The 26,107-nt window shown below is 41.1% G+C and overlaps 1 protein-coding gene and 1 pseudogene across 3 annotated transcripts in view; both read right to left on the reverse strand.

The window, feature by feature from the left end:
• The window catches only part of GRIN3A (glutamate ionotropic receptor NMDA type subunit 3A), a 205,755-nt gene that overhangs the window by 64,302 nt on the left and 115,346 nt on the right, over positions 1-26,107 (reverse strand). For both annotated transcript variants that reach the window (XM_086315751.1, XM_086315750.1), the window contains exon 4: positions 6,166-6,311. In XM_086315751.1, the coding sequence (XP_086171877.1) occupies positions 6,166-6,311 (146 nt within the window). The remainder of the gene's footprint in view (positions 1-6,165; positions 6,312-26,107) is intronic.
• On the reverse strand, positions 20,100-21,365 carry LOC147367683 (uncharacterized protein C1orf21 pseudogene; annotated as a pseudogene). Its single transcript, XR_015131985.1, has one exon. The product of XR_015131985.1 is annotated as an uncharacterized protein C1orf21 pseudogene (transcript).

Below are 26,107 nucleotides of genomic sequence, written 5' to 3' on the forward strand. Positions count from 1 at the left end.
CCCTCCCAGCATCAGAGTCTTTTCCAATGAGTCAACTCTTCACGTGAGGTGGCCAAGGTATTGGTTTCAGCTGCAGCATCAGTCCTTCCAAAGAACACCCAGGGCTGATCTCCTTTAGAATGGACTGGTTGGATCTCCTTGTAGTCCAAGGGACTCTCAAGAGTCTTCTCCACCACAGTTCAAAAGCATCAATTCTTTGGTGCTCAGCTTTCTTCACAGTCCAACTCACATCCATACATGACCACTGGAAAAACCATAGCCTTAACTAGATGGACCTTTGTTGGCAAAGTAATGTCTCTGCTTTTCAATATGCTATCTAGGTTGGTCATAACTTTCCTTCCAAGGAGTAAGCATCTTTTAATTTCATGGCTGCAGTCACCATCTGTAGTGATTTTGGAGCCCCCCAAAATAAAGCCTGACACTGTTTCCACTGTTTCCCCATCTATTTCCCATGAAGTGATGGGACCAGATGCCATGATCTTCATTTTCTGAATGTTGAGCTTTAAGCCAACTTTTTCACTCTCCACTTTCACTTTCATTGAGAGGCTTTTTAGTTCCTCTTCACTTTCTGTCCTAAGGGTGGAGTCATCTGCATATCTGAGGTTATTGATATTTCTCCCTGCAATCTTGATTCCAGCTTGTGCTTCTTCCAGTCCAGCGTTTCTCATGATGTACTCTGCATATAAGTTAAATAAGCCGGGTGACAATATACAGCCTTCACCTACTGCTTTCCCAATTTGGAACCAGTCTGTTGTTTCATGTCCAGTTCTATCTGTTGCTTCTTGACGTGCATATAGATTTCTCAAGAGGCAGGTCAAATGGTCTGGTATTGCCATTTCTTGAAGAATTTTCCACAGCTTGTGGTGATCGACACAGTCAAAGGCTTTGGCCTAGGCAATAAAGCAGAAATAGATCTTTTCCCGGAACTCTCTTGCTTTCTCAACAATCCAGTGGATGTTGGCAATTTGATATCTTGTTCCTCTGCCTTTTCTAAATCCAGCTTGAACATCTGGAAATTCATGGTTCATGTACTGTTGAAGCCTGGCTTGGAGAATTTTGAGCATTACTTTGCTAGCGTGTGAGATGAGTGCAATTGTGTGGTAGTGTGAGCATTCTTTGGCACTACTTTTCTTAGGGATTGGAATGAAAACTGCCTTTTTCCAGTCCTGTGGCCACTGCTGAGTTTTCCAAATTTGCTGGCATATTGAGTGCAGTACTTTGACGGCATGATCTTTAAGATTTATAATAGACCAACTGGAATTCCATCACCCCCACTAGCTTTGTTCATAGTGATGCTTCCTAAGGTCCACTTGACTTCACATTCCAGGATATCTGGCTTTAGTCCAGTGAACACACCCTCATGATTATCTGTGTCATGAAGATCTTTTTTGTATAGTTCTTCTGTGTATTCTTGCCACCTATTCTTAATATCTTCTGCTTCTGTTAGGTCCATTACCTTTCTGTCCTTTATTGTGCCCATCTTTGCATGAAATGTTCCCTTGGTATCTCTAATTTTCTTGAAGAGATCTCTAGTCTTTCCCATTCTATTGTTTTCCTGTTTCTTTGCACTGATCACTGAGGAAGGCTTTCTTTTCTCTCCTTGCTATTTCTTTGGAACTCTGCATTCAAATGTGTACATTTTTCCTTTGCTCCTTTGGCTTTCACTTCTCTTCTCTTCACAGCTATTTGTAAGTTCTCCTCAGAAAACCATTTTGCCTTTTTGCTTTTTTTTCTTGGGGATGGTCTTGATCACTGCTTCCTGTACAATGTCACGAACCTTCATCCATAGTTCTTCAGGTACTCTATCAGATCTAATCCCTTGAATCTATTTCTCACTTCCACTGTATAATCTTAAGGGATTTGATTTAGGTCATATCTGAATGGTCTAGTAGTTTTCCCTACTTTCTTCAATTTAAGTCTGAACTTGGCAATAAGGAGTTCATGATTTGATCCATTGGTCAGCTCCTGGTCTTGTTTTTACTGACTGTATAGAGCTTCTCCATCTTTGGCTGCAAAGAATATAACCCATCTGATTTTGGTATTGATCATCTGGTTCTGTCCATGTGTAGAGTCATCTCTTGTGTTTCTGGAAGAGGGTGTTTGCTATGACCAGTGTGTTCTTATGGCAAAGCTCTATTAGCCTTTGCCCTGCTTCATTCTGTACTCCAAGTTCAAATTTTCCTGTTACTCCAGGTATCTCTTGACTTTCTACTTTTGCATTCCAGTTCCCTGTAACAAAAAGGACAGTGTTTTTGGGCGTTAGTTCCAGAAGGTCTTGTAGGTCTTCATAAAACTGTTCAACTTCAGCTTCTTCAGCATTACTGGTCAGGGATTAGTTTTGGGTTACTGTGATATTGAATGTTTTGCCTTGGAAATGAACAGAGATCATTCTGTCATTTTTGAGATCGCATCCAAGTACTGCATTTCAGACTCTTTTGTTGACTATGATGGCTACTCCATTTCTTCTAAGGGATTCTTGCCAACAGTAGTAGATATAATGGTCATTTGAGTTAAATTCACCCAATCCAGTCCATTTTAGTTCACTCATTCCTAAAATGTCGATGATCACTCTTGCCATCTCCTGTCTGACCACTCGAATTTACCTTGATTCATGGACCTAACATTCCTGTTTCCTATGAAATATTGCTCTTTACAGCATTGGACTTTACTTCCATCACCAGGCACATCCACACCTGGGTGTTGTTTTTGCTTTGGCTCCATCTCTTCATCCTTTCTGGAGTTATTTCTCCATTGATCTCCAGTAGCATATTGGGCACCTATTGACCCGGGGAGTTCATCTTTCAGTGTCCTATCTTTTTGCCTTTTCATACTGTTCATGGGGTTCTCAAGGCAAGAATACTGACGTGCTTTGCCATTTCCTTCTCCAGTGGAACACATTTTGTCAGAACTCTCCCCCATGACCTGTCCATCTTGGATGGCCCTATATGGCATGGCTCATAGTTTAATTGAGTTAGACAAGGCTGTGGTCCATGTGATCAGATTGGTTAGTTTTCTATGATTGTGGTTTTCGGTCTATCTGCCCTCTGATGAAGAAGGATAAGAGGCTTATGGAAGCTTCCTGACGGGAGAGACTGACTGAAGAGGAAACTGGGTCTTGTTCTGATGGGCAGGGCCATACTCATAAATCTTTTTTTTATTATGTTTAACTTCAACCAAAATGGAAAACATCTCTCAGCTTCAGAGCTGCGGGAAGATCCATAAAGGGCTTGGTATATGAATTGTATCCTGGAAGCTGAGGATCAGAAACCTTAATGGAATCCTGGCAGTAAAATAAAAATCAAGCTGAAAGGTATTTCTTTAATGAAAGCTTTATTCTCACAGTACCAAAATGTACCTTGCGAGCTACATAGGACCAAGTTACCATTTACTAATGCTCTGTAAATATTTGTGGCAGCAATAAGAGTATAAAAAGTTAGGGCTCAGTTTTCTAACAAGTAATTCCTGTGGTCCATCTGAGTGGTATCCCTAAATAACTCCACATGATTTTGAATTGCAAAGTGAAGTTATCTATGGCAGGTCTCTATTACATAGGAAGGCAAGAAGCAATTAGCTCACAGACTCCCATGGGGCCCTGAGTCACTGGTGAGGAAGTGGCAGGGTTTGATCCTGGTATAAGGAGCTTCTAGACTGGCTGAATCATCCTTACAGTTGTCAGAGCCTACAGTTGTTTCTCCTATTATAAAATCATGCTGTCTTTTTGAACATTCATTTCATAACACATATATCACAAAACTAGTTATATATAAACATATAAAAATAAAGTAATTATTACTTTAATAGGGATTCATTTATTGGAATACTGTCACTTCAAAAAGTAGGGTCCTAAGTGAGTTAGTCTGAATTTGGCAATAAGGAGCTCATGATCTGAGCCACAGTCAGCTCCCGGTCTTGTTTTTGCTGAGAGTCCTGAGAGTCCCTCCAAGGAGATCCAACCAGTCCATTTTAAAGGAGATCAGCCCTGGGTGTTCTTTAGAAGGACTGATGTTAAAGCTGAAACTCCAGTACTTCGGCCACCTCATGTGAAGAGTTGACTCTTGGAAAAGACTCTGATGCTGGGAGGGATTGGGGGCAGGAGGAGAAGGGGACGACAGAGGATGAGATGGCTGGATGGCATCACTGACTCAATGGATGTGAATTTGGGTGAACTCCAGGAGTTGGTGATGGACAGGGAGGCCTGGTGTGCTGCGATTCATGGGGTTGCAAAGAGTCGGACACGACTGAGTGACTGAACTGAACTGAACTGAACTGAAGTGAGTTAGGATGAAGCTCAGGGAATCTGATGGGAGAGGGGAGGGGCAGCTTTAACATAGGAACCTCTCTTTACAGATGACTCCAGGGGTAGTGCCCTGTAGGTCATGGCACTCGTATGTCAGAGGGTAAATTGGGGACCTTGGTTTTTTGGAGTAGTGAATAGTAGCATAGGCTGTATATGGGCCAAAAGTGGGGAGAGAAGCTCAGAGGGAAGAAGACAGAGGGCATTAATGATAACCTTTGTTCCAAAGTTACCTCAATCTGTAACTCACCTGGGGAGCTTGTTAAAAATGCAGATTCTGTGATGGGACCTGAGAATCTTCATTTCTCATATGCTCCCAGGTGCTACCTGCTACATGGATGTTGCTGGAATGTGGACTGTACCTTGAATATCAAGGACCGGCTTTCCAGTTATAGTTCTCAGGCTAGCCTGCAGCAGTGGCTACATTCCAAAGTCATGGTTCTGGTCCTGACTGCCACTTGCTAGCTGTATTTCCATGGACAAGTTGATTCTTTTGGGTCTCAGCTCCTTCATCTGTGCCTGTTTTCCTAACAATTTCTTCTCTCCAGCTAGAGTATGGCCAACTGAGCTCTGGGGCCTTGGAGGTAAATCCTCCAGAACAAATGAATATCCAGAGTAGAGTGGAATTGCTCCACTGCAGCAGGGGCTTTTCTCATCCTTTCACACTGCCAGAAGGGCTGAATTTGTCACCCATTACTATAAAGTGGGGAGCCATTTCTTTCTTCCTGACATCTTATTCTTTTTCTCAGCCATGGATTTCTCTGATGGAGAGGATAAAGAGGAGTTGTTGGGGTGCAAAGGAGCACTAAACTCTGTGTCAGAGAGTGACTCTAATGTTTTAAAGTTCTTACAAAATGGAAAGTGCCATTTCATAGTGTTTCACACTATATATACCTGTGCAAATCTGAGAACACAAAGTTTCCTTTCTAGACTCTAGTTTAGTCCATAAAATTGTTTTCAGGGCTGATTACTAGAGTTTTTGAGAAATACAGAGCCCTTATGTCCCATAAAATTATTTGCTTCCCTTCTTTCTTAAAAAAGAATTTGAGGTGCCTAGTTCTGCTGTCATTGGGGAGATAATTGTGTTTGATGATAGAGAAACCAGTTTTCTGGTACTACACGATTGTAGGGATTGGAGTTTGAATGTATGTTATTGTCCCGAGACCATCAGGCAGGAGGGGGAGGACTGCTTGCTTGCATGCTGTGGCGCTTATCAGGAGCCATTCATCCCCTTCTCCCAGGCAGACTAGTTGAGCAGACCCAGAAATGCACCATCTTCCTTTGCATTTAGCTTCCCTGAATTATAGCTCTGATAATCTGCCATGGCAATGTGATTGCTCTTGATTGCTTCTCATAAATTCTGATGAAAAGGATGCAGGCATGGGAATCATTGCCTTTTATCTTATTTCTTTTCTACAGGGTATCTCTAAGATAAATCCCACTTCCTTGTGGCAAGAGGAGACAGTCCACAGGCTTAGAGATTCACTGTGAAGGAAAGGGTTGCTTTGGGACACTTTATCCTCTGGCCACATTCCCTGAGTGTTTGATCATTTCAGCACCATTATTTTCCCAAGTGATGTCAAGCCAACATTTACTTCCTCCACCATCTGCTACACTACTGACCCTACTGGCACTTTGATCAAAGCTACTGCCAGCTTGGGACTGTGGAGGTAACTAGAAAACTAGGTCACATAATTAAATGCACATTTATTCCATACTGTCTCCTGGATCTCATATGGTGTGAGGTATTATGGAACACACAATGGGTATATTTAGATAACATTAAAAAGAAAAAAACCAACAAACATTACATCAGTAGCAAGACTTCTTTTTCATTGAGAACTTTTTGGACTGAAAAGGTTGACACTCACTTTAGATACGCCACTCCATCCAGGGTGGCTGGTACATTGTACCTTCTCATATACTCATGCATCTCTGGGAAGCTTTGCCTCACATAGTCTTCAGCACTGCTCTCCCGGACAGTTCCAAAACGGAAGCCTTGAGAGGGATGATGTAGCTATGAGGCAGAAAAAGAAATGTTTTGAATATAAATTATTCCTAGAGTTGTTTTCAAAATTTTTTTTCCCTATCATTCTTTAGAGTCTGATAACGACCTTGCATTTTTCAAACACACACAGTCATAGACATAAATTTCCATGTACCAACATAGGTACATGCTCTTTCATACCAGCTTTCACATAAATAAATGTTCTATCCTCACATAAGTAACTATTCTCTCTCCAGAAGCAAACAGATGAAAACAACAAATAGAAAATATAAAACAGCTTTCTTCTTTATATTGAGAGCCTGTCGGAATTCTTTAGAAATTATAAAATGACATATGAAATCAACCTTGGTAATATTATAAATTGCTTATTAGGCAAAGCATAAAGTTAAGATAATAAATTAAAGATTGTGCCCTTCCTTGATTAGAACTACACAAATCCTGCAACCTGAGATCAAAATATACATGACCCCAAACCATGAATTCACCTCTTTTATGTTCATTAGTCTTTATGCTGTAGTATATTTGAAGTTCATTGAATTTATTTTTGGTGTAATTATGAAATGATCTCTTTCCCTTAGATAACTCTGTTATCCAATGCTGAGTCATGTTGTATATTTTCTAAAATGGAATGGTATGTAAGACAGTTAGGAGCAACAGAGGAGGTGGCTAGCAGGACAAGATCCAATAATGTCATAGTTCTCCAGCATGCAAGACCTCACAGTGAGGAGAGGCAGTGCGCTGGGAGTCATGCAGAAGCTCTCTGTCACTATTAAAGATACAGTACATGAGACAGTATAATTCATGGAAGTTGTACAGAAGTATTAATACAGGATCTAGAGTTATTTCAAAGAAAAGAATCAACCTGGGTTTTTTTTTTCTTTTTTTCAAGTTGTTTACACACCTACAGATTAAGAAATTACTGAATTTGGTAATAAACAATTTATATTTGAAGATTAATTAGTTTTGACACACAGAAAAGGATCTAACAATATGGCAATAGTTAAATTATTTGTCGCATCCTTATAGAACGTTATCTAATGTATAAATCATGTTTGTAAAGCATATTTAATAAAACAAAGCAAATGCTCATATGACAAATGGAGAAAAGGCTCTTGTATGGTCTGATCAGAGTTAAATATGTATATAGTTACTTTAAGGGCTTCCCAGGTGGTGTAGTGGTAAAGAATCTGCCTGCCAATGAAGGAGATGTGGGTTCGATCTCTGAGTCAGGAAGATCCCCTGGAGAAGGAAGTGGCAACCCACTTCAGTATTCTTGCCTGGAGAATTCCATGGACAGAGGTGCCTGGTAGATTACAGTCCATGGGGTTGCAAACAGTTGGACACAACTGAGCATGCATGCATTCATAGTTATTTTAAATACTGTGGCTCCCTCATGTATATCATATATACACATGTGTACACACACACACACACCCCTGGGAAGAAAATATATCAAGATATTAACAATGGGTGTTCCATATATTTATTTATAGATTGGCTACAGAAACATGCCTCATGTTTGTAAGTTAAAAAACTACGTTCAGTGAAGTAAGTCATTAATCTATGTCAATATTTTTTGGTGGGCAGCTTTGCATAATTTTCAGAGTTACTGGGCCCACAAAGTTAAATACCTACAATCATTGCCACAAAGTGACTAACCACCTGCTTTGTGATATTTCTTTGGATATCTCACTGTTGAACAGGCTGTATGGCATATACTTGTGTTCAACTGTTCATTCACACACTGGATAAATTCTAATGTTTTATGCTAGCATAACCTTAATGAGGCATCAATAATATTAGCTAACATTTATTGATTTTTATGTGCTAACTGATGTTTATCTGCATTATCTTGATTAATCCTCATAAAAACCTGATTAATCCTTATAAAAACCTCATAAAAAGGACTCTAGTAATACTTCCTTTTTAAGGATTAATCAACTAGGAGCTCAGTGAAATGTAGCAAGTAATAGTAAGTAATAAAAGTAGTAAGATCACACAGCTAGAAGTAGTAGGGATTGGATTAGAACCTATGTCTGTTTCACTTCAAAGTCCACACGATTACTGACCACATCAGCCTGTCTTCCAGGTCATGGGAACAAATGGAGAGAAGATGTTTATTAGAATAAACTCACTAGTCTTTTAAAATATTCTCCTTAAGCCTTAAGCCTAGGCTGTTCTTACAGTAGCAGATTGCAACCCTATAGCTTGAGTAAGGCAAACTTATCAGCATTCTGTTTATCCAACAGCTATTCATTTTTTAAAGCCTAGATCAAGACTCTGTCTGAAGTCTTTGGCCTTATCGAATTTCACCCTCCTATCAAGGAAGAACAAAAATAAAAATAATTTACTGCCTATTCATCTGTGCTGAGACAGCACCTTGTACTTACATAACACATAGGCTAAGTACTTAGCCATATTTCACACTTTTCATACATTTCTCCTTTGATTCTCCCCAAAAACTTATGAGGTATTTCTATTATGGTCCTTTTATAAATAAAGGAACTGAAGATTAGAAAGTTTGTTATTTGCCCAAGACCACAGAGCTAGTAAACTTTGGATGTGGAATACGAACCCAGATAGTCTGATGGAAATGAACAGAGATTGTTCTGTCATTTTGGGGATTGCATCCAAGTACTGCATTTTGGACTCTTTTGTTGACCATGATGGCTACTCCATTTCTTCTAAGGGATTCTTCCCAACAGTAGTAGATATGGTCATCTGAGTTAAATTCACCCATTCCAGTCCACTTTAGTTCACTCATTCCTAAAATGTCGATGGTCATTCTTGCCATCTCCTGTTTGACCACTCCAATTTACCTTGATTCATGGACCTAACATTCCTGTTTCCTATGCAATATTGCTCTTTACAGCATTGGACTTTACTTCCATCACCAGGCACATCCACACCTGGGTGTTGTTTTTACTTTGGCTCCGTCTCTTCATTCTTTCTGAAGTTATTTCTCCACTGATCTCCAGTAGCATATTGGGCACCTACCGACCTGGGGAGTTCATCTTTCAGTGTCCTATCTTTTTGCCTTTTCATACTGTTTATGGGGTTCTCAAGGCAAGAATACTGATGTGCTTTGCCATTTCCTTCTCCAGTGGAACACATTTTGTCAGAACTCTCCCCCATGACCCGTCTGTCTTGGTGGAACTAGATGGCATGGCTCATAGTTCAATTGAGTTAGACAAGGCTGTGGTCCATGTGATCAGATTGGTTAGTTTTCTGTGGTTGTGGTTTTCAGTCTGTCTGCCCTCTGATGAAGAAGGATAAGAGGCTTATGGAAGCTTCCTGGTGGGAGAAACTTACTGAGGGGGAAACTGGGTCTTGTTCTGATGGTGGGGCCATGCTCAGTAAATCTTTAATTCAATTTTCTGTTGATGGGTGGAGCTGTGTTCCCTCCCTGCTATTTACCTGGGGCCAAACTATGGTGGAGGTAATGAAGATAATGGCGACCTTCTTCAAAAGATCCTATGCATGTACTGCTATGCTCACTGCCCCTAACCCTGCAGCAGGCCACCACTGACCCATGTCTCTGCTGGAGACTCCTGGATGCTCAATGGGCAAGTCCCAGTCAGTCTCTTGTGGGGTCACTGCTCATTTCTCCTGGGTCCTAGTGCACACAAGGTTCTGTTTGCGCCTTCCAAGAGTCTATTTCCTAGTCCTCTGTAAGTTCTGGCAGCTCTATGGTGGGGTTAATGGCGACCACCTCCAAGAGGGCTTATGCCATACCCAAGTCTGCTGCACTCAAAGCCCCTGTCCCTGTGGCAGTCCACTGCTGACCCATACCTCCACAGGAGATGCTCAAACACAGTTCTGTTTCAATCTCTGTGGGGGTCCCCGGATCCTGGTGTGCAAAAGGTTTATTTGAGCCCTCTCAGCGTCTCTGATGGGAATGGGGTTTAATTCTAAAGGCTAATTTGCCCCTCCTACCATCTTGCTGGGGCTTCTCTGTTGTGCTTGGGAGTGGGATATCTCTTCACAGCCACTCCAGGGCCTGCTGGGGTTTCTCTGACCTTGGATGTGGGGTATCTCCTCACAGCCATTCCAGCGAAGTGCAGCCACAGCTCCTGACCTTGGACTTGGGGTATTGCCTCATTCAATATCACAGTAATCCAAGTCTATGCCCCGACCAGTAATGCTGAAGAAGCTGAAGTTGAACAGTTCTATGAAGACCTACAAGACCTTCTAGAACTAACACCAAAAAAATGTCCTTTTCATCATAGGGGACTGGAATGCAAAAGTAGGAGGTTGAGAGATACCTGGAGTAACAGGAGAACTTGGCCTTGGAGTACAGAATGAAGCAGGGCAATAGCTAATAGAATTTTGCCAAGAGAATGCACTGGTCATAGCAAACACCCTCTTGTAGCAACACAAGAGAAGACTATACACATGGTATTATCAGATGGTCAATACAGAAATCAGACGGATTATATTCTTTGCAGCCAAAGATGGAGAAGCTCTATACAGTCAGTGAAAACAAGACTGGGAGCTGACTGTGGCTCAGATCATGAACTCCTTATTGCCAAGTTCAGACTTAAATTAAAGAAAGTAGGGAAAACCACTAGACCATTCCGGTATGACCCAAATCAAATCCCTTAAGATTATACAGTGGAAGTGAGCAATAGATTCAGGGGATTAGATCTGATAGAATGCCTGATGAATTATGGACAAAGGTTCATGACATTGTACAGGAGACAGGGATCAAGACTATCCCCAAGAAAAAGAAATGCAAAAAGGCAAAATGGCTGTCTAAGGAGGCCTTGCAAATAGCTGTGAAAAGAAGAGAAGTGAAAAGCAAAGGAGAAAGGGAAAGATACACCCATTCGAATGCAGAGTTCCAAAGAATAGCAAGGGGAGATAAGAAAGCCTTCCTCAGTGAACAGTGTAAAGAAACAGAGGAAAACAATAGAATGGGAAAGTCTAGTGATCTCTTCAAGAAAATTAAAGATACCAAGGGAACATTTCCTGCAAGATGGGCTCAATAAAGGACAGAAATGGTATGGACCTAACAGAAGCAGAAGATATTAAGAATAGGTGGCAAGAATACACAGAAGAACTATACAAAAAAGATCTTCATGACACAGATAACCACGATGGTGTGATCACTCACCTAAAGCCAGATGTCCTGGAATGTGAAGTCAAGTGGACCTTAGGAAGCATCAATATGAACAAAGCTAGTGGAGCTGATGGAATTCCAGTCGAGCTATTTCAAATCTTAAAATATGATGCTGTGAAAGTACTGCACTCAATATGCCAGCAAATTTGGAAAACTCAGCAGTGCCCACAGGACTGGAAAAAGTCAGTTTTCATTCCAATTCCTAAGGAAGGCAGTGCCAAAGAATGCTCAAACTATCACACAATTGCACTCATTTCACACACTAGCAAAGTAATGCTCAAAATTTTCCAAGCCAGGCTTCAGCAATATGTGAGCCATGAACTTCCAGTTGTTCAAGCAGTTTTAGAAAAGGCAGAGAAACCAGAGATCAAATTGCCAACATCTGTTGGATTATCGAAAAAGCAAGAGAGTTCCAGAAAAACATCTATTTCTGCTTTACTGACTAGGCCAAAGACTTTGACTGTGTGGATCACAACAAACTGGAAAATTCTCCGAGATTGGAATACCAGACCATCTGACCTGCCTCTTGAGAAATCTGTATACTGGTCAGGAAGCAACAGTTAGAACTGGATGTGGAACAACAGACAGGTTCCAAATTGGGAAAGGAGTATGTCAAAGCTGTATATTGTCACCCTGCTTATTTAATTTATATGCAGAGTACATCATGAGAAATGCTGGGTTGGAGGAAGCACAAACTGGAATCAAGATTGCTGGGAGAAGTATCAATAACCTCAGATATGCAGATGACACCACCCTTATGGCACAAAGTGAAGAAGAACTAAAGAGCCTCTTGATGAAAGTGAAAGAGGATACTGTATTGGTGTTTTTCTTTCTGGCTTACTTCACTCTGTATAATATATATATGAAACGAGTCACCAGTCCTTGTTCGATGCATGATACTGGATGCTTAGGGCTGGTGCGCTGGGATGACCCAGAAGGATGGTATGGGGAGGGAGGAGGGAGGAGGGTTCAGGATGGGGAACACGTGTATACCTGTGGCAGATTCATGTTGATATATAGCAAAACCAATAAAATATTGTAAAGTTAAAAAATAAAATTAAAACACACACACACACACACACACACAAAAGAAAAGCAAAAAAAAAAAAGAAAAGAAAGTGAAAAAGAAGAGTGAAAAAGTTGGCTTAAAACTCAACATTCAGAAAACTAAGATCATGGCATATGGTCCCATCACTTCATGGCAAATAGATGGGGAAACAGTGGAAACAGTGTCAGAGTTTATTTTTGGGGGCTCCAAAATCACTGCTGATGGTGACTGCAGCCATGAAATTAAAAGACACTTGCTCATGGAAGGAAAGCTATGACCAACCTAGATAGCATATTAAAAAGCAGAGACATTACTTTGCCTACAAAGGTCTGTCTAGTCAAGGTTGTGATTTTTCCAGTGGTCATGTATGGATGTGAGAGTTGGACTATGAAGAAAACTGGGCACCAAAGAATTGATGCTTCTAAACTGTGGTATTGCAGAAGACTCTTGAGAGTCCCTTGGACTGCAAGGAGATCCAACCAGTCCATCCTAAAGGAAATCAGTCCTGAATATTCATTGGAAGGACTGATGCTGAAGCTGAAACTCTGATACTTTAGCTACCTGATATGAAGAACTGATACATTTGAAAAGATCCTGATGCTGGGAAAGATTGAAGGAGGGAGGAAAAGGGGCTGACAGAGGATGAGATGGTTGGATGGCATCATCGACTCAGTGGGTATGAATTTGAGTAAACTCCCGTAGTTGGTGATGGACAGGGAGGCCTAGAGTGCTGTAGTCCATGGCTTCACAAAGAGTCGGACATGACTGTGTGACTGAACTGAATTGAACTGAGTTTGATGGACACTAGTGAGCTCCGAACACCAAGAACAGATCTTCTGACATTATGTCATGCTGACTCTGGACCTGGTCATTAAAAAACTTGCTACTTACAGGTCAGGCAGTGAGCTAAGGGCTTTGTACATTTCGAATTCTGCAAAATAGATGTCATTTTCATACTTTACAGATTAAGATGCTGAGGTTTGGGTAAACTAATAATCAAATTATGATAGCTAGTCATTAGCAAGATTCAGCCCTTATTCTTTTCCCTAACATGCAGACCAGGTCTCATTCACGTGCGGACCACAGTTACCTATTACGACACTTGGTACCTGAAGAGGGCTCTAAACATGTGTGTCAAATCAATTTTACCACTATTCTTGTATTCTCTCTTTACCCATTTAACTTGTATTCATCCTTCTATTTTCAGCCATCACTTCCCTAAGTAGTTGAATAGGTCAGAGGCTCCTTTCCTAAGCCCTCATAGTAAACATACTTTTCTTTTGTAGAACTTACCACAGTTGCACTTTTAAAATTTAACTGTGTAATAGTTTAATGTCTAGCCCTTCATCTTCTCACTGGACTGGAAGCTGTATGTAAAACCTTTAATTAATTGTTGTATTCCAGTGCCTTTCATCATGTAGTTGCTCAATAATATGCTTGATGAATGACTGATGGATTCTTTGAACCCAGAGGGAGATGAGAACTTTCCATCCCACTTAGCACAGATTGGGCTAACAATAGAGCTTACAACTCAGGCTTTTGAAATGAACCCTCCTTTTAAGGTAAAAGGATCTTAGGTAAATAACTAGAATACCTTTGCTTATATAGTCCTTTTTAGAAATAATCTAAATAATAATCTTAAAATGATCCTTTTTAGAAGTCCATTTTCTCACATTATACTGTGCAATATTTTTATGGCCTATGAACTATTTCTAGGCAAACTCTGCACTTCTTTTCTTTGTTGAGTGCATCAATACAGCACTGCTTCCCAAGACACCGAAGGGAGTTGGGAACCAGCAGATCCAGGCTTGGAATTCCAGAGGAGGATGAGTGAGCCTTGTGTTGTCTCCTTTCCATGTTTTCCTGCTGCCTTTCATTCATACCTCTTTGTGGCATGGCTCTCATGCATGTGAAGGAAGCAGTTTTGAGAATGGAAATTTCCCTTAATATTAACATAAATAACCAGGGTCTATGGGAGGATGCATCTGTTAGCCTGACTGGGATCTGACTCTAATCTGGAGAGGTATTACAAACACTGCCATTTCTCCAGTCTAAGCCACCATCATTCTTGCCCTCTGCACATTCCCTCTCTTCCCTTCCAATCCAGTCAGAGTAATCTTCCTAAAGCCCCAAACTGGTCATGTCACCCACTTGTTTCACATCTACCAGTGGCTCCTCATTGCTCTGGGATGAAGCTGAAACTCTGGCCTCAGCAAGATCCAGCTCCCACCACCTTCTTTCCACTCTCATCTTCCCACTCTCCCCTGGGCCCCGAAGTTTTAGCCAGTTTTCTCAGTTCTTGCAACATATATCTTTTGCTTGATCAGGTCTCTTGCCCATTGCCCTCACTCTACCTGGGATGCTTCTCTTTTGTGTAGCTAATTCTAAAATGTCACATCCTCAGAGAAGCCTTTGCTGACCCCTAGACTAGATCAGGCCACCTGCAACACCCTCCCATTGTACCCTGCAATTTCGTATCACATTAGTAACACCTGGGATTATTTGTTCAATGTCTAATTTTCCTGCCTGCTTTTACATTTCCATGAGTGTTGGGCCTATGCGTGTCTCATTTGTGAAGTCATAAGTCCTCAGCAAATGTTCAGTTCAGTTCAGTTCAGTCGCTTAGTCATGTCTGACTCTTTGCGACCCCATGAATCGCAGCACGCCAGGCCTCCCTGTTCATCACCAACTCCCAGAGTTCACTCAGACTCATGTCCATCGAGTCAGTGATGCCATCCAGCCATCTCATCCTCTGTCGGCCCCTTCTTCTCCTGCCCCCAATCCCTGCCAGCATCAGAGTCTTTTCCAATGAGTCAACTCTTCCCATGAGGTGGCCAAAGTACTGGAGTTTCAGCTTTAGCATCATTCCTTCCAAAGAAATCCCAGGGCTGATCTCCTTCAGAATGGACTGGTTGCATCTCCCTTGCAGTCCAAGGGACTCTCAAGAGTCTTCTCCAACACCACAGTTCAAAAGCATCAATTCTTCGGCGTTCAGCCTTCTTCACAGTCCAACTCTCACATCCATACATGACCACAGGAAAAACCATAGCCTTGACTAGATGGACCTTTGTTGGCAAAGTAATGTCTCTGCTTTTGAATATGCTATCTAAGTTGGTTATAACGTTAACTGCTATTATTCTCATCATCATTATTATCAGGAAGCAAATATAGTGCTTGGTATACAGAGCAGATCCCTGATAAGTATTGGTGTAATAAGTCATCATTATTAAAACAAAATTCTCTTAGGTTAGATCCATTAAAAATAGACACTTGTGTCCCACTTCATATTGTCTTCCTTTTAAACATTAAGTGTTTTCCTTTAATTCTTATCTTAATTCTTTCAAAATAGTATGTTCTTTTTTATCTCTATATGTGAGATTCTAACAACAACAAAAAAAGGATGAGCTACTAGGCAGTCACAGAATAATAGAATCAGAAAAGGGATCTAAGAAGCTATTGATGCAACTGGATAGACTAGCGTAGTCCGCCCTTTGTGTCCATGTGGTGTGTAATTCAAACATCCAGGGATATCAGAAAGCCTGCATCCAGGAGGGAGGATAAAACATACAGAGCTAAAGTAGTTCAGCTGCATTACAACCATCACCAGGAAGCCCCAGAGAGAGAAAAATTTCTTTAAAGTTTCAGCTAAATATTTTACCAGCTCTTCCAATTCTGTTTATATTTGTGTCAGCCTCTTCAGGCCTTGGGGAAATATCTAAGGTTAAACTACCCATTTGTATGTGAATTGTTCAGTATTAATGGAATACTGAACTCTACCCAGAGCACCTGTGTGGAGAATAATCAGACATTTTGAAGAAAGCAAAGTGGCTCAAAACAAAATGGAAGCAAACTCAAGAAACAATCAAGCTTCTCTGTCTATGGTAGATGTAATGAGTGTGAAAGTGTTAGTCACTTAGCCATGTCCGACTCTTTGCGACCCCATGGACTGTAGCCTGCCAGGCTCCTCTGTCCATGGAATTCTCCAGGCAAGAATACTGCAGTGGGTAGCCAATCCCTTCTCCAGAGGATCTTCGTGACCCAGGGGTTGAACTTGGGTCAGATTCTTTACCGTTTGAGCCACCAGGGAAGCTCTGTAGATGTGATGATTTCGATTAAAAAACAATCTTAATGTGGGGTATTTTCACTTGGGGTCTATATTTGTACTTATCTGAGATTGTTACTTAAATGGGTGGAATGTAGTCACTGCTGCTGCTAAGTCGCTTCAGTCGTATCCGACTCTGTGCGACCCCATAGACAGCAGCCCACCAGGCTCCCCCGTCCCTGGGATTCTCCAGGCAAGAACACTGGAGTGGGTTGCCATTTCCTTCTCCAATGTGTGAAAGTGAAAAGTGAAAGTGAAGTCGCTCAGTCGTGTCTGACTCTTCACGACCCCACGGACTGCAGCCTACCAGGCTCCTCCATCCATGGGATTTTCCAGTCAGGAGTACTGGAGTGGGGTGCCATTGCCTTCTCTGAATGTAGTCACTAGGCCTGGTAAAATGTCTTGTGGAGGTGGGTGGAAAAGGCCATTTTTAACTTTACCAATGGAATGGGATATACTAGGTATTGGGACCTTATTCCTCCTCATGCCAGTGTATTACCCACTTAAAACTTGTGGACTCTATAAATGGGGTGGTCTCAGAGTTCAGAGGAGCTTTAAAAGTCATCTGCTGTATCCAGTGATGGCTGAGTCCTTGAGAGCAAAGCCATATCTATTACTTGGAGTTTCTTCAAAATGTAGACACTGACTCATTAGGTCTAGGTTAGAGTCTATGAATCTACATCTTAGCAGGCTTCCTATCGACGCTGATACCTTGGTTCATGGATCAAACTTTAAGTAGCAAAACTTTATTTATAACATCACTACTATATTTCTGTTAAGTCTCTGCTTGGATGTCTCCAGTGACAAGGAAATCACTTTTCTTGAAGCATATCTTCTGTATAGGAAGGATGTCTTTGTGTCCCACCCAAAAAATCTATTTGAATATGTAATAATAGTAAAATAACAGCTAATATTTACAAATATTTACTATATGCTAACACAGTTAAATCTAATGATATTGCTGCTTTTATTATTTATTGCTACATATGAGAATTGAGATTCATGGAGATTTCAGCACATTGTCTTAGGCCAGCAGAAAGAGATAAATTAAGATCTGAATCTGACTCTGTCTGACTTGAAGCCCTTAGCCTTTTCTAGCACTACATTCTGCCTTTATAGACTTGTGTTATTGTCCAAGTTTTGGTGATGACTTTAAATAATACAAACCTGTCTGTGCTACAAATTCAAAATCATTTTGGTTGTTATAGATGTGACTGTATGATTCATATTGCAAACTAGGACATTTCTTTAAAAGAGGACACTATTGATTATTACAGAGACAGCAGACACACTGGAATTATCCCCCCAAAAACAGGGATGTGTGTTCACTGAGTTGTTACTCACTTTCTGAACATTGTTGTTGTTATTTAGTTGCTCAGTTGTGTCTGACTCTTTGTTACCCCATGGATTGCATGAACATTAGAAAATAGAAAAATGAGGCTGAAAATAATGTTACCCAGTGTTTCTGTATTGTGAATTACGGAGTAAATTTTATATCACAGTATTTTTCCATGTTATTCCCATTTTCTTTTTAAAAATTTATTTATTTTTATTGAAGGATAATTGCTTTACAGAATTTTGCTGTTTTCTGTCAAACCTCAACATGAATCAGCCATGGGTATATATATATCCCCTCACTTTTGAAACTCCCTCCTATCTCCCTCCCCATCCCACCTCTCTAGATTGAAACAGAGCCCTTGCTTGAGTTTCCTGAGCCATAGAGCAAATTCCTGTTGGCTATCTATTTTACTTATGGTAATGTAAGTCTCCATGTTACTCTCTCCATACATCTCACCCTCTCTTCCCCTCTCCGCATGTCCATAAGTCCATATTCTCTATGTCTGTTTCTCCATTGTTGCCCTGTAAATAAATTCTTCAGTACCATTTTTCTAGATTCTGTATATATGCATTAGAATATGGTATTTATCTTTCTCTTTCTGACTCACTTCACTCTGTATAATAGGTTCTAGGTTCATCTGCCTCATTAGAACCGACAAATGCATTCCTTTTTATGGATGAGTAATATTACAGAATATTACAGAAGCAAGGTTCTCCTTTATTTGCATTTAAATTTCTTTATTGAAGTATAGTTGATGTATAATATTATATAAATTATATGTGTAAAATATAGTGATTCACAATTTTTACTGCCTTTTTTCTTTTCAGTCTGTAATCTCTAGTCAACAACATTCTTTGACATTACCTTTGATTTACTTGAGCTGTAGCCCAGGTTCATCTGACAACCTGAGTCATTGCATCAAATCCCTTGTACAGACTAGGGGTTAGCAAACTATGCCCCATGGGCCAAAGCCAGCCTGCCACTTGCTTTTGTAAATCAAGTTTTATTGAAACCCAGCCAGGCTCCATCATTTGTATTGTCTACTGCTTTTGAACTACAAAGGTAAGAGCTGGGACTATATGGTTTCACAAAGCCTAAAATATTTACTATTAGGCTCAAATACAAAGTGTTTTCTGGTCCCTGATATGGACAATAATTGATCTGACTATCGCTTTGACTCCTCTAGTCTAAAATCCGAACAGTTGCTTAAATGGTGCCACCTTTGGAGGTGAATAAACAGAGCTGCATGCGTGCTCAGTCGTTTTAGTCATGCCCAGCTCTTTGTGACCCCATGGACTATAGCCCACCAGGCTCCTCTGAACATGGTATTCTTCAGGTAAGAATACTGAAGTGGGTTGCTGTGACCTCCTCTAGAGGATCTTTCCAACCCAGGGATCAAACCTGCATCTCTTGTCTCCGACATTGGCAGGTGGGTTCTTTTCTTTACCACTAGTACCACCTGGGAAGCCCGAATAAACAGAGCTAGATTTGGTAAATCTCAGTAGATTTCTTCAGTTCAGTTCAGTCCAGTTGCTCAGTCGCATCCAACTCTTTGTGACCCTATGGACTGCAGCACACCGGCCTTCCTGTCTATCACCAACTCCTGGAGTTTACTCAAACTCATGTCCATTGAGTCAGTGATGCTATCCTACCATTGCAACCTCTGTCGTCCCCTTCTCCTGCCTTCAATCTTTCCCAGAATCAGGGTCTTTTCAAATGAGTCAGCTCTTCACATCAGGTGGCCAAAGTATTGGAGTTTCAGCTGCAGCATCAGCCCTTCCAATGAATATTCAGGACTGATTTCCTTAGGATAGACTGGTTGGATCTCCTTGCAGTGCAAGGACTCTCAAGAGTCTTCTCCAACACCACAGTTCAAAAGCATCAATTCTTCAGTGCTCAGCTTTCTTTATAGTCCAACTCTCACTCATACATGACTACTGGAAAAACCACAGCCTTGACTAGATGGACCTTTGTTGGCAAAATAATGTCTCTGCTTTTTAATATGCTGTCTAGGTTGGTCATAACTTTCCTTCCAAGGAGCAAGCATCTTTTAATTTCATGGCTGCAATGACCATCTGCAGCAATTTTGGAGCCCCCCAAAATAAAGTCAGCCACTGTTTCCACTGTTTTCCCATCTATTTGCCATGAAGTGATGGGACCGGATGACATAATCTTTCTTTTCTGAATTTTTTTTTTTAAACAGTAAAATGTTTATTTTCTTAGAAAAAAAAGTGGGCAAGAGGGATTCAAAATGATTGTGATCACACTTCCGTCTGCATCTGAGCAAAACTGATGTTGCAAGCTTGATCTTTGATTAAGAGATCCAGGAAATGAAACCACCTGCTGCTCGCTCCTGTGTCACTTCCAGGAGTCATGTCACGACATGCTTTGAATTGATAATAGCATCTCTACTTCTTCTTAGCAGAGAAACTAGGCTTGCCATAGCAACCATCCCATCTCCAAAGCACAACACTGCCAGTGAGAAGCAAGGCTCTGGACTGCTGGGGGAGGCAGGGAAGAGGGAGGAGGAAGGAGGCGCTTGTCTTAGAAGCGGAACCAGTCTAGAACAGAAGTTGGATATCTGAGTTCACCACTACCTCATCTTTTAGAAAATAGGTTGGAGAGCATCTGTAAAACCAACAGTATCTTTAAGGTGAAATTGCAGAATTTTGCTGCAGACCTGGACACTGAGAGAAGTGAAAAGTTGCAACAAGTTTTAACTAGCAGCAACAAAGAAAGTTTGATAACAGTTTTTGTTTGTTTTTAGCAATATTCCTTTGCAAGTTCATTAAGAAACACTGTAATTTAATGGGGCATACGATATGGAACGATCTTCTTTTGCTATAGTGCTGTTCGCTGAAGAGAACCAACCTTTGCAAAGATTTCATCTGGGGTGTAACCTATTTACACAGTAGTAGCTCCCGGTTTGACTGGTAGGATTGGTGCTATGTGATGTCTTCTTCTTCTGAACAATAATCTCGACCCTTTTCAATTTTTTCATCCAGCATTCTAAAGAATTCTTGTTGGCTTTCAGAGATGTGCATGTTTGCTCTGGGTTGATAAACTAATCCTGGGATCTCTTTATTAGTTTTAAGTCTTATATTTGAACTGGCACTTTTTCCCAAGTTTTCTTGGTTCCTGGCTGCTATTTTCTGCTCCTCTTCTGCCCCATTTTTCATGTATTTGACCTCTTCCCCTGGTTTGATCCTATACTCATCGCCAAACACATCTGCGTTCTGGTAGTTCTTCCCTTTCTGGGCTTCCTCTTCCTATTGAACAGTGGCAACACGCTTGGCGGAGGCACAGCCCATAGTCTCATTCGATCAGCTTCCGCCGGGCTGAACTGCAAATCATCTCTACAGGCACGGGGACATGTTGTTTTTCTTTAGACGCAGGGAAAATCCACCTTCTTGCTGAGTCGGTCAAGATGGGTGCACCTTGGGCGCTCGCGGCGGGGCTGAAGGTGGCAAGCCTCCCGCCCCCCGTCTCGGTCCTCCTCGCAGGTTTTCTTCCTCCCTCCTTGTCTTCCTCCTCCTCCCCACGGTGAGTCCCGTCTCCCCTACCTCCCGAGGCCGGGGGTAAGAGCCCCGAAGCCCCCGAAGCCCGGCCCGGGTGCGTGCGTGCTGGAGGCGGCGGCGCGCGGCCAGCTCTCTCCAGTAACCGAGCGCGGCGCACGGCTCCCAACTAAAGTGTCTGAATGTTGAGTTTTAAGCCAACTTTTTCACTCTCTCACTTTCATCAAGAGGCTCTTCAGTTCTTCACTTTTTGCCATAGGGGCGGTGTCATCTGCTTATCTGAGGTTATTGATATTTCTCCTGGCAATCTTGATTCCAGCTTGTGCTTCCTCCAGTCCAGCGTTTCTCATGATGTACTCTGCATATAAGTTAAATAAGTAGGGTGACAATATACAGGCTTGATGTACTCCTTTTCCTATTTGGAACCAGTCTGTTGTTCCATGTCCAGTTTTAACTCTTCTAACTTCCTGACCTGCATACAATTTCTCTAGAGACAGGTCAGGTGGTCTGGTATTCCCATCTCTTTCAGAATTTCCCACAGTTTGTGGTGATCCACACAGTCAAAGACTTTGGCATAGTCAATAAAGCAGAAATAGATATTTTTCTGGAACTCTCTTGCTTTTTCAGTGATCCAGCGGATGTTGGCAATTTGATCTCTGGTTCCTCTGCCTTTTCTAGAACCAGCTTGAACATCTGGAAGTTAATGGTTCATGTATTGCTGAAGCCTGGCTTGGAGAATTTTGAGCATTACCTTGCTAGCATGTGAAATGAGTGCAATTATGTGGTAGTTTGTGCATTCTTTGGCACTGCTTTTCTTTGGGATTGGAATGAAAACTGCCCTTTTCCAGTCCTGTGGCCACTGCTGAGTTTTCCAAATTTGCTGGCATATTGAGTGCAGCACTTTCACAGCATCATTTTTTAGCATTTGAAATAGTTCAACTAGAATTCCATCACATTCACTAGCTTTACCACTTGACTTCACATTCCAGGATGTTTGGCTCTAGGTGAGTGATCACACCATCATGATTATCTGGGTCATGAAGATCTTTTTTGTATAGATCTTTGTGTATCTTGTCATGTATATCTTTTTCTTCTGTGTATTCTTGCCACCTCTTCTTAATATCTCTGTTTCTGTTAGGTCCATACCATTTCTGTCCTTTATTGAGCCCATCTTTGCATGAAATGTTCCCTTGGTATCTCTAATTTTCTTGAAGAGATCTTTAGTGTTTCCCAGTCTATTGTTTTCCTCTGTTTCTTTGCACTGATCACTGAGGAAGGCTTTCTTATCTCTCCTTGCTATTCTTTGGAACTCTGCATTCAAATGGGCATATCTTTCCTTGTCTCCTTTGCTTTTCCCTTCTTTTCTTTTCATAGCTATTTGTAAGTTCTCCTCAGACAGCCATTTTGCTTTTATGCATTTCTTTTTCTTGGGGATGGTATTGATCCCTGTCTCCTATACAGTGTCACGAACCTCCATCCATAGTTCATCAGGCACTCTGTCTATCAGATCTAGTCCCTTAAATCTATTTCTCATTTCCTCTGTATAATCATAAGGGATTTGATTCAGGTCATACTTGTATGGTCTAGTGGTTTTCCCTATTTTCTTCAATTTCAGTCTGAATTTGGCAATAAGGAGTTCATAATTTGAGCCACAGTCAGCTCCTGGTCTTGTTTTTGCTGACTGAATAGAGCTTCTCCATCTTTGGCTGTAAAGAATATAATCGATTTGATTTCTGTGTTGGTCATCTGGTGATGTCCATGTATAGAGTCTTCTCTTGTGTTGTTGGAAAAGGGTGTTTGCTATGACCAGTGCGTTCTCTTGGCAAAACTCTGTTAGCCTTTACCCTGCTTCATTCTGTACTCCAAGCCCAAATTTGCCTGTTACTGCAGGTCTTTCTTGACTTCCTACTTTTGCATTCTAGTCCCTTATAATGAAAAGGACATCATCTTTTTTGGGTGTTAGTTCTAAAAGATCTTGTAGGTCTTCATAGAACCATTCAACTTCAGCTTCTTCAGCGTTACTGGTCAGGACATAGACTTGGATTACTGCTTCTTGGCGCTGCCTAAATTTAGGCCTTAGCAATGATGATACATCTCATTTTTAGCTGCATGGAATATTAACACCCAGCAGGAGGTCCAGACTATTAAAGTCCTTTGTTTCTTTCTAGGACCAGTGGCAGGAAGGCTCTGGTCACACAATTTCAAATAGAAGCATTTGTATGATGTTGGACTAATTTTGAATTTAATCTTAAATCCTAGTGGCAGGTGCTATTGGAGCAGCCTCCACAGGCCCAAAGTTATGACAACTGGCCAGTGACACACATATTCACTTAAGCTAAGTTATTTCTTCATTTCATCCTCTTATTTGCCATTTCCTCCACTTCTCATCCTTTTGATGCAGATTTTGTATATCTGCCATCTTATCAAAGCTGGAGTTAATCATCATTTCTATGTTGTTTCTTCCATTTTAATAATGGTAATAGCTAACCCTTACTGGATGTCTCCTTTATTCCAGGCACTGTGCCAAGATCTTAAATTAATCCTCATAGCATCCTTTTGTGGTACATATAATCATTATCCCCATTTCAAAGATGGGATGAGGTGTAGGAATTGAATCTGGAAGTGGTTATGCAACTTGCCCAAGGCTGCATAACCATAAAGTGGCAAATCAAGGAGGTGGATCCAGAAACCTGAGAACCTGTACTATTAATCTTTCATTTATCCTGCCTTCAGGAAAGATTCTTCTTCTGTAAACTATAGCTAACATAGACATTTCTCATGCCTAATGGTCAATTTAATCCAAACAACTAGTGCTGGTTTAAAAAAAGAAGACAAAAAGCCCATTCCCTCTGGGTTTTTAAACAATGTGTTTATCACAATTATAGCAAAGCAGCAAAAACAGCAACATTTGAACTGTGCTATTTAAAAAACTCATTCATGCACATTATTCTATTCACAAGGCACGAGCAGTCTGATGGTTTCTGTATTCTATTCATACAAGGTTAAAAGAAGCTAGATGGATAACAGAGTACCTAAAACAAGCACATTCATCCTTGAACCCCTGGGGGTCAAACCCATGTGTTTAAAACCTAGCAGTCTTGGGAGTGGCTGTAGGAGAACTGAGCCCTCCCTGCTTGGTTCTCCCTGGCCAGCATCACTACAACTTCATACACATATTTGCTGTCATACTGGCCATCTATTTGCTTCTTTTCTTCACTCAGGTTACAAGTGGGGATGAGGGACTGACACTGAAGAGACATGTCAAAGTCAGGGAGGCTATAAAAATAAGGAGTCCAAGAGGACTTTCCTGGTGGTCCAGTGGTTAAAAGTTTGTCTTCCAATGCAGGGGATGTGGGTTCAGTCCTTGTTTGGGGAACTTAGTTGCCCACATATTGGGGACAAGTAAGCCCGTGCACTGCAATGAAAGATCCTAAGTGTCATAATGAAGACCTGATGCAACCAAATAGATAAATAAATATTTAAGAAATGTGTCCAGGCTACAGGAAAGAGCATCTGGAGGAGACGCCAGAGATCATTTTGTCCAATCATATGTATGTATGTAGCTTGCATTTATTAAGAACTCGCCATGTGCCAAGCATTTGCTAGAACCTTAAGTGGATTGTATATTTTAAGCCTTATAGCAACCCTCAGTTCAGTTCAGTTCAGTTCATTCGCTCAGTCATGTCCGACTCTTTGTGACCCCATGAATCGCAGCATGCCAGGCCTCCCTGTCCATCACCAACTCCCAGAGTTCACCCAGACTCATGTCCATCAAGTCAGTGATGCCATCCAGCCATCTCATCCTCTGTTGTCCCCCTCTCCTCCTGCCCTAAATCCCTCCCAGCATCAGGGTCTTTTCCAAGGAGTCAGCTCTTCGCATAAGGTGGCCAAAGCACTACAAGGTATTTATTTTCATCTCCAACTTTCACACAAGAAATAAGGTTTATGTTTAAATAACTTGCCCGAGGTGAATCAGCCAATATAGGAAGGCTCTGAACTTAGTCAGACTGCAGAGACTTTGTATGTAAACATTCTGATCTATATGATAAGGAGAGTTATGCTCTAATGAAAAAGGGGAAGAAAGGTCTTGCTGCAGGTCACAAAAAATAAAGCAAAAGTGAGCTTAAAAACCCTGAATTCAGGCTCAAATACAATCCTGTTGAATGTATAATTCCCTCCTCAAATGACTGGCTGACAAAAATAATTGTTCTTTATTTCTACTTTATAGTAAGCTATGCTCAACAATACTTTTCGATCTCCTATTTATGAAACCATGAGTTTACAGTCTTTATGTTCTCTAAAAATTAATTTCCTGAATTTAACTTGCCCAGCAACATCCATGAAATGGCACTGTGGTACTCATTGTTTAGGCCTCTAGAAGTCCTTGGGGTCCCTCTGTCTCATGTATATTCATACAAGGGTAGGGGCTATTACCATGGGTCTTTGTAGTCTAAAGGCTAGAAGCTATAGGATTTCTAGAGGAGGATTATTACTATTCTTCTACAAATGTTCTATCTTCTTTCTTGACTGTTCCCTTTCTTTGATGCAAGTCATTTTATTTTGCTTCTCTGATCCTGGTCTAATGCTTTATTCTGTTCATCTGGAGCAGGCTATCCTTTTCAGTTCACTGAAACCATTCCATTTGTCTTATTGAAAATCTCCTTTGAATCCCATTTTAT

This window comes from Bos grunniens, chromosome 8 (assembly GCF_055505025.1).
Source record: "Bos grunniens cultivar Pamir isolate PY7600 chromosome 8, Bosgru_T2T1.0, whole genome shotgun sequence".
Classification (NCBI taxonomy): domain Eukaryota; kingdom Metazoa; phylum Chordata; class Mammalia; order Artiodactyla; family Bovidae; genus Bos; species Bos grunniens.